Raw genomic sequence first — 8,725 nt, forward strand, 5'->3', positions numbered from 1 at the left:
ATAAAAACTCACATCGTGCGATGATTAAAAATTGAACAGGGGTCCATATCGATCTCACCAACGCAAAGCCATTCATTCGTTCACTCATAAGCTGACGCCTAGCTAGCTAGGAACTACTACTATATAAAATGTACTTGTGAATTATAAGATGACATGCGTTCATATATTTTTCTTATCGGAACAACGAGAAGATCGTGACGTGTACTTTTCTCTCTGGCCCAACAATTTTGCCGAGAAAATGGCGAGAAAGAAACGAAGAGGAAGAGGAAGAGGACCACAGCGCCAACAGCATCCAAGAGCGTTGCCCACCACTGTCCTTTGGGCATCATCTGGCCGCGCCGGTCACGTGAGGACCCACGTGCGCGTATAGGCCGGACGGGCCTCCATCGGCTCAGCTCTGCCTGTTCTTTCAAGCAACCAATTAACCTGCCCCTTAATCAAGCCTGGCGTTGGTCAGCTTGGCCACCACTCGCTCACCTGATATTCCCGGCTTTAGACGGCGTCCAGCTTCACAAAACCGGTCCCAACCAGAAATCCAGAGCTCTCGAACGAAAATCGCACATGCGCTCTAGACTAACACCCCACTAGCTAATTTTATTAATTTTACTCAACTCTAATCTAATCCAACCAACCTTCAAAACGTAGGCGTGCTTTTCTCTACAGCATCGACCAGCCTCGTCCGTCAATGGTTTTTGAAACTACTAGGACAATGCCCGTGCGTTGCCACGGAAAAAAGAAATAATTCATTTACTTTTCTCCCAACCCTCAGTTCATTTGTAAGTTCAACCCTGAGTTGTCGCGCATGAAAAGGCATGCTGTCTCTTCTCCATCTGTCGTTCTACTATTGACTCATCACGAATGAAATCTCCATCATCAATCCTTCTCCTTGGTCGTACTCCCATATTTTTTTTCAAATATTATCTCTTCCTAATAATAAAGCGAACATATAGCAAATAATTGGTTGCCCGATTCTTTCCTTCGACCGTCCATCCAATCTGTAAGAATTAAGGGTGTAAAACATATATATAGCAAACATGGAAGATACTCTGATACAGCAAAGGTGTGTATGGTATGTCATATATGACAATGCACAATGATATCCCTGAATCACATATGACAGTATAAAGCTATATCTTGAACTCAAATGAAAATAGAAACTCATCACTGATAACTCCATTGAAATTGAGTTGCCAAGCGTAATGCATGAATAAACCATATTAGCATCCAAGTCAACAGTTTCAAAAGGAGCTGCATATAGTGCATGTAAGCTATTAATCTCACAAAAGGTATCAAACAGCTCCTAGGAGTGCTCATTTACTCACAAGTAAAGGAACCCAAAACTATCCGCCACCAAAAGAAGACCTTTCTCGGTGTTTAAGTCCATTCCGTATATCATGCGCCAAGTGCTTGGACCCTGTTAAAAGCAACAAACAGGGTTGATTAAATCAAGCCCAAAGTGGATGCAAAAAGAAAAAAAAACAGAACAATGCAAACAAATGTTTGCCTAACACAGCACAAGATGCGTTGAGATAAGATTGAAATGCAATATAAGCTTGATGAGATAGTAATGGGGATAACTTACACTCCAACCATCTGGGTTGAGATTTAACAAGGGCGAGCCAATTCCAGTGTCCAAGTCTGTGCTGCTGATAGTCCCATCAGAAGAAGCTGTGTATAGCACTCCATCATTTGCAGTGTCAAACCTGGATAAGATCATATCAAGTTGCCATATTTCATCCTTGGATAAGGGAACGAATAATAGCCATCAAGCTAAAGCTCTTACTTCATACTGTTCAGAATGCAGGAGTGCACAGAATCATAAGTAATCTTCTCATGCAGCTTAACATAATCCCAATTCCCCATCATGGAGTAGCAGCTTCTAAAAATTCTGACTTCATAAGTGTTTCATATGATAAATGTTTCTCATTTCAAATTAAGTATCTTCCATGAAGTTAGTTTATAGCCCGGACTATATAAGTAAATCGATTGCCTGCAAGGCTGCAATTCTAGGCTAAGGTAAACTTTGGAACCCCATCACGAACCCTTTTGAGATCTGGAATGCAAGACCACATCTGGTTTTGGGAGACCAACAAACTAAAACTTTGCTAAAAACGATGTCTGCTTATGAATTGAATAAAACTTTGCTAAAAATGATGTGTGCTTATGAACTGAATAAAAGAACAGCTTTGCAGTTTGGTGGCAGACAGAGAAACAGGGATGTGAACAAGGGCAAGATCATTTCATCGGCCTTGTTAGTGATTTGGCTTTCAAGGGTTACATACCTCTGCTATAGCCACCGTTAGCGATTTATAGTTTGACAAGAAGATTTAGGCTATGGCCATGGATCCATGGTGGAGCAGTTTTGTCTGCAGAGAAAGAGGAACAGCAGGGAGGGCATGAGGTGCTGAAGAAGGGAGTGCCCGAGGCGGGCGTGCCGGTCCTGGCCGTCGTGCTGAGGGCCTGCGGCGGGGTGATCCTGGCCGTCGTGCTGGGGGCCTGCGGCGGGTGTGCTGGTCCTTGCCGCCGTGCTGGGGGCCTGAGGCGGGGCGGTCCTGGCCGCCGTCGACCGCCATGACGGGGCGCGGCTCAGGCCGGCCGATCGAAAGGAGAAGAAGGCGAGGAGGCGACGAGAGATGAGGTGGTTACCAAACTGACGCAATCCTGATTCAGCATGGTTAATTACTCGTTCGAGTTTCAAACGTGTGACACAGTGGTATTTTCTGGATGTACTGAGTAGTGAATACATTCGGATGAATCATGCATCTCAGTTGTTAGAATCTGAACCGTTGGCAACTATTTTGAGAGGAATCAGATTCATGAAATCTGAACATTTCCATTAGCACCTAGAAACAACATATACCCCAAATCCTGGCTTCTAGTTACTTAGTTAGTACGTAGTACTTATGTATAATATACAGCCAGTGCCAGTTCAGTTGTCAAGTCAATTAATTGTGAGTTGTGACAATGTGTGAACAAGCTATATCATACAAAGCACGACCTCGTCATTTCTACCGGCACCTAAAATATCTGACCAACAGGACTGCGAAATACTAAAGATGATCTCAAAAGCAAGGCGCTGGAGTGTGGGTGGCGTCAGCCCATGCCATGATGCTATGGAATGCCCTGTTTTAGTTGAAAAATGTTTTGTGTATCTGGTTTAATTGCAGTATTATGATGGCAATTGCAAACCCTGTTTTAGATGGAAGGTTGTTCTGCAATGTGGCTCTTGTTCCTTTCTGCAAGAGTTTGTTGCAAAATAGTTAATCTTGCAATAGATGATGATGTTTTTTTCTTGTTTTCTGAGGAAGCTGGATCATGATGCAACCTTTCCTCTAAAATAAGAGGGATTTACATTTTCTCTCGCAATCACATCGAAACGTCCCCAATGCCTGATGTTTTATGGAACATGACATATTCTGAAACATCGAGGGGAATTTGTTTCGACTGGTTTTCCTGATTCGATGAGAAATGAGCAGCAAACAGGGGGGATCGAAAATTATAATAATACCTTGACAGCGATGGTGCCGGCGAGGGCGTCGAGGTCCTCGAGCAGCTTGCCGATGCGCACCTCGTTCCAGGGGTCGCGGTACTGCTCGCGGAGGATGTCGTCGGTGGCGAACTTGTAGACGATGGTGGTCCGGCTCTGCGCGGGGGTCTTGGTGAGCAGCTCCTTCTGCGGGCCCGCTTCGGAGTTGCCCCCGGCGTCCATCTTGCGCTCGAAGATGCTGGACCGTGCCTCCCACAGCGCGTTGGTGATCGGCGAGTGGTACATCCCGGGCCACAGGCTGAGCGGCTTCCGCGCCGACCCGCCTAGGCGGGCGTGCAGGTGGCCGCGTGGGGTGGTTGCTGCTGCTTCCAGGTAGTAGATCGGGCGATGGTGCTGGCATCCGGCTTGATCCGGACCTGATGCCGGCAGATGGGCGATTGTTTCGGCTGCCACACCGTGTCCTGCCACGACACCGACCACATGGCGACGGTGTGCACCCGCTACGGCTTCAAGGACTACACCCGCAGCCGCGCCGTCGCGAGGATGGTCGGGTCGGTCCTCTTCGCGTGCCGCAACCGCCAGCACGTCTGCGCTGCGTCCCTGCCGCGGCATGCCGTGGAGGAGCACGAGCGGAGCTGCCGGCCGCGTTGACCCTATCCAGATTCAGGTGAAAAAGGATCGCGGGTTGAGTAGGCAAAACTACAGGGGGTTTTGTGTAAGAACGAAACATTTTTTCAAAGTATCCACTTAAAATAGAATTGGGGGTTAATTACCCGAAACAACAGAGATGTTTTCGTAAAAATGCCACGTCGGACGACCAGAAACCCAATTTGTTTTATTATTAGGGAGACTAACTGGTGTGGTCTAGCTAAGTGATGCATACTCCTCCTGACAAGTACGTACACCTATCTGAGAGGGTTGAGATTGGTTAATCTTCTGGCACGTGTTCCTTACAGATTGAGGTGCCAGTACCACCTAAGTTAAGTACGCCTTAAAGGCCATGCTCCGAGTCTAAGGTAGTAGCACGAGCAGTTGAGGACCCTAACCGATCGGGTCGCACACACATTAAACTCGTACGGATGGCGCTCAGTACGGCGCGCGCGCTGTGGACGTACGTACGCCTGCACGTACATGCATGCTCCCTCCGATCATGATCGTACGTCTACCATGCGTGCAAGTTCAGAACGACTAGGATCCATTTCGGTGGAGCAAGTACAGCAGTACGTACGTCCTATCCCACGGTACAGTTGGGACTCGGGATCCCGTCGGCGTCGCCGGCCGATCGACCGTTGCATATGCATGCTCCGGCGGGTGGAGCAAATCCGAGCTACCTGTAATCAAGGTACTAAAGTTGGTTGCACCGGAGGATACTAATGATCAATAGGCGCAAGTAGTGGCCAGCGCTGAAACAAGCACGTTTCTGGTTGGTTAGTTGGTTGCTGCGACATTATGCGCAAGGCTTGTGCTCCTCTGCTTTTAGAAGTGCTATGTGTTTGTGTGCACGAACAATATGGCATGCTTCAGTATGAGAAATTGAGAATTGACCAACCAGGACTAGCTTATGTTTAGAATTGAAACCACAAGAATATGTAAGGTAAATAAATAATATATTATCTAACCTTTTGGTGGGTTTCCTCAGGTGGCTTGCTGACGATAGACGAGAGGGCTCACTAGTTAAATACCACTTTGACCTTGTCCATGTCAGCAAACCATCCGAGAAAACCTACATGAGACGATTTATGAGCAGCATTGTGTAGATCAAAGGTTAGAGAACGAAAAAAGTAGACAAGGGGTTAGTGAACATTCATTTATTTAGGGTAGTAAAATTGTCATTTTTGTCTATAAGTTATAACCACAAATATATCATATTTCGTATTTCCTCTAGAAGCCTATGTTATTTGTATGCGTGAATACATAATTAGTATGATGTATACGCTCCTCTTGGTTGCATGTATTTTTATAAAACGTGCATTACAAGTATTCCTCCCGTTTTCTTTTAGTCTGCATATAATATTTGTCTAAACTCTAAAGTCAACTTTGACCAATTTTATAGAAAAATATTTAACATTCACAATACAACGTCAATATTACTTTTTTTTGAAGGAAAACTGTAAGGGAAATCCCCCACAGTGAGTTTTTATTTAAATATTAATAACCCGAATTCGCGCCCGTGGGGATTTGATCTGGGTAGCTGGGTTGTACATCCACTCCATAGAATTAATATGCCTACCATATAACTTAACTGTAGATGTTGATATTTTATACTACCTCCGTCACGGTTTAGAAGACACGGTTAAATTTACGTGCATTTCCACAATAGACAAGGTTTAAGACGCATTGCATTTACTCCTAGCATCTAATTAGTACTCCGTTGTACTACTTCTATATGCATGCGTACTGTGAATGCTAATTTTTTAATTCATTTCACAGCTAATCAATAACCACCTAGGTTCTAGAGAATTTCCATGCACGCCTTCTAAACCGTGACGGAGGGAGTAATATAAATTCGTTCAAACTTTGCGTAGTTTGAGTTCAAACGAATCTTATATGCAGAGTAAAAAGAAACGGATGGAGTACAGTGATCCCTACTTGCTAGCAATGGAAATACACCACACCATGATTTTCAGAATCTCCACGCTAAATAAAGCCACCATTGTTTTAGATCATAAAGCCACCGCTTTTAACACAAGTATTTTTGACCACAAAAATAGGGATGACCTCATTATTATGTACGGGAACCAACACCCACACTTCTTTTTCTTATCAAGCAGGTATTGGAAACATACGTTTTCTCCAAGATTCTGAAAGTGTCAATTCGTGTCATGATATGTGCCTTTATCTGAGTGGATCCGATCCAGTGATGTGATCTTTTGTCTTTGGAGATCTATAAATTCATATATAGCGAAATATCGAGTAAATAAACTTGCATGGTACTATTATATCAACAATGGATCACTTAGACCCACATTTTAGCAGTCGAGAAAAGTGACAATTTCTAGTGCCACCCAAAGGCATTTTCAACGGTGTCGGTGCAAAAAAGGGCACATCTCAGGTAGGGGGCCGAACTGGTGATCGTGAAACGATGGTGAACAGAAATTAGAGAGACACAATTTAACCCAAGTTCGGGCCTTCTTAAAAAGGTAAAACCCTACGTCTTGCTTGTATTGTATTGATGGTGGATGGGATACAAAGTACAAGATGATCTACCTCGAGATCATATAATTGTGTTCTAAGCTCTAAACTTGTATGCGGGCATCTAAAAATCTAATCCCTCGTCTTATATACGCACCGGGGGTACCTAGGGTTTACACATGTTCAATTACAAACTAGTGATAAGCATGTCGACTATGCAAACATGCTTTGAAGTATAAGCCAAATCTTTCGAGGATTCCATCTTAAGTACGCCAAGGGCCATAGCTTCAGTAGTCCTTCCTTACATGGTTGGTGGGTGATCGGTCCAGCCCATGAATGACAAACGGACACGGTAAGTACCCCTTAATCCCGGACACCATCACTGGTGTAGCGACATGCAATACAAACGGTTTTTAACCCTTTCCCTCGAGTAATGTTTAAATCGTCGCCTTGCATGTGTGGGGGATAGGGGTTCCATCTCATACAACACGGAAAAATCGTTGACGATGGTGAACAATGAACATAGACGATCTACCAAACATAATCGTCTGTGGTGAAGGAACATATCGCACACACAACATTTTGAGCATACATGTGAGATTTGGGATAAATAACACACGTCTATCGCGAGTCAAACACGTCTAATTGCTCATGGAAAACAAACGGTGTTTGACCTTTTACCGTTTACGAAACATTACTAATCCACACGGGCCATGATAGTAACTGTGTGTGATATCTTAATCATCGCACGCGAGATTTCCCTGACAACCGTCTCCCATGCATGATATCATCGTACACGTTATCCAAAAAAATTACGCATGAGATCGTCTTTGCATCGGACACAGTTTCCTTTTGGCTCACGTGTGAGATAAGGTGCTATCGCAAACGACTGAGGAGCTCCTATGCACAGGTACAAGTGCTGCAAATCGTGTGTGATTTTTTATGTATCGTCAACGTTTCAATTTATATCTAGTGTGCTTTTCCTGTAGATCTGATCAACGTTTCAGTTTATATCTCATGTGCTTTTCTTGTAGATCACAGACGATTGCGCTATGAGTGGCGTGTGCTTTCCGTTCTGGATCGCAAACGCTTAGTTGCTTGAACCGTGTGCGCTGAAATGGCCATGTTATTGTAAAATATCGCATTTGAATCACCCTGAGAATAGCAAATTCGCCACAATATGCAATCGAACAAATAGTGTCCAAATGAAGAACGTTCATCATAATTCGACATAATATGCAATTGAACAAATAGTGTCCACATGAAGAACAATCATCATAATTTGCGACAATATGCAATTGATAAAATACTAGATAAATTCCACAAAGGTATGAACAAATGCAGTACATAATCGTATGGTATGAAACACGAAGATATGATCACATGGAAAACAATGTATCCATGCGTATATGTTTAGCATATAACACTATATGAATGCGTATTTATTATTGGAGGATATGAATACTAAAATCTTTGACGTGGGCTTGATATAGTGTTTCACAATCAGTATAATATTTAGTTAGAATCTAAATAAAGGCGCATACGTGGGCGGAAGGTGCTGATAAATTTCCTAACATACATCAATCCATCTGCGGAGAGCGGTTCAGAGGTCATCGGTCCGAAGATCAATTGCAGGACTGTTAGATCAGAATGTGACATATGTGTGGAGTAGAAGATAGTAATTAAGAAACAGGCTTACTCGTTCTATTGTGTCAGCATCGGCGCCACATTCAACATGTCTGCATAAGTTCATCATGTGTGCACAACGTAGTATCCACATAGGCTGGTCCCTTGTTGTTGTTGAGGTCACTGAATTTTTTTGTATAATATTAGTCATGTATTTGCCTTGTTAGGAACAACCTAACCGGTGTAAGATATTTCTTTTTTTTTTCTTTGAAGATAAATAGAAAGAGGTTTACTTAGAAACTTGAACATGTGACTAATTTTTTTTGAAAATAATGGATTTCGTTGTCTTACCGAGAAACGATCATGTGCTTCAGAGGTAGTCGACACTCGAACCGTCTCCCTCCTAAAGTTATGTTTTTTGTCAATACATTGTAAATAAAGACGAATTTTCACATACTCAATTCTTGAACCAGATATGAA

General features: G+C 43.4%; 1 protein-coding gene across 1 annotated transcript; it reads right to left on the reverse strand.

The window, feature by feature from the left end:
• Positions 1-1,271: 1,271 nt before the first annotated feature.
• Positions 1,272-1,892, reverse strand: LOC123447680 (DNA damage-binding protein 2-like). The gene is made up of 3 exons (XM_045124308.1): positions 1,784-1,892; positions 1,583-1,703; positions 1,272-1,414 (listed from the first exon to the last, which is right to left on the reverse strand). Exons 1-3 carry the CDS (start codon positions 1,864-1,866, stop codon positions 1,319-1,321), a joined length of 300 nt encoding a protein of 99 aa, XP_044980243.1. The 5' UTR covers positions 1,867-1,892; the 3' UTR covers positions 1,272-1,318.
• Positions 1,893-8,725: the final 6,833 nt, after the last annotated feature.

The sequence above is a fragment of the Hordeum vulgare genome, chromosome 4H (assembly GCF_904849725.1).
Source record: "Hordeum vulgare subsp. vulgare chromosome 4H, MorexV3_pseudomolecules_assembly, whole genome shotgun sequence".
In the NCBI taxonomy this organism is placed as follows: Eukaryota; Viridiplantae; Streptophyta; class Magnoliopsida; order Poales; family Poaceae; genus Hordeum; species Hordeum vulgare.

Bases quoted from the DNA above. Each gene is read 5' to 3' on its own strand.
- LOC123447680 (XM_045124308.1), bottom strand. From the start codon at position 1,866: ATGATGGGGAATTGGGATTATGTTAAGCTGCATGAGAAGATTACTTAT. The intron at 1,704-1,783 runs GTAAGAGCTTTA...GATCTTATCCAG, and splicing joins TGCATTCTGAACAGTATGAA to GTTTGACACTGCAAATGATG. The intron at 1,415-1,582 runs GTAAGTTATCCC...TGCTTTTAACAG, and splicing joins TCAACCCAGATGGTTGGAGT to GGTCCAAGCACTTGGCGCAT.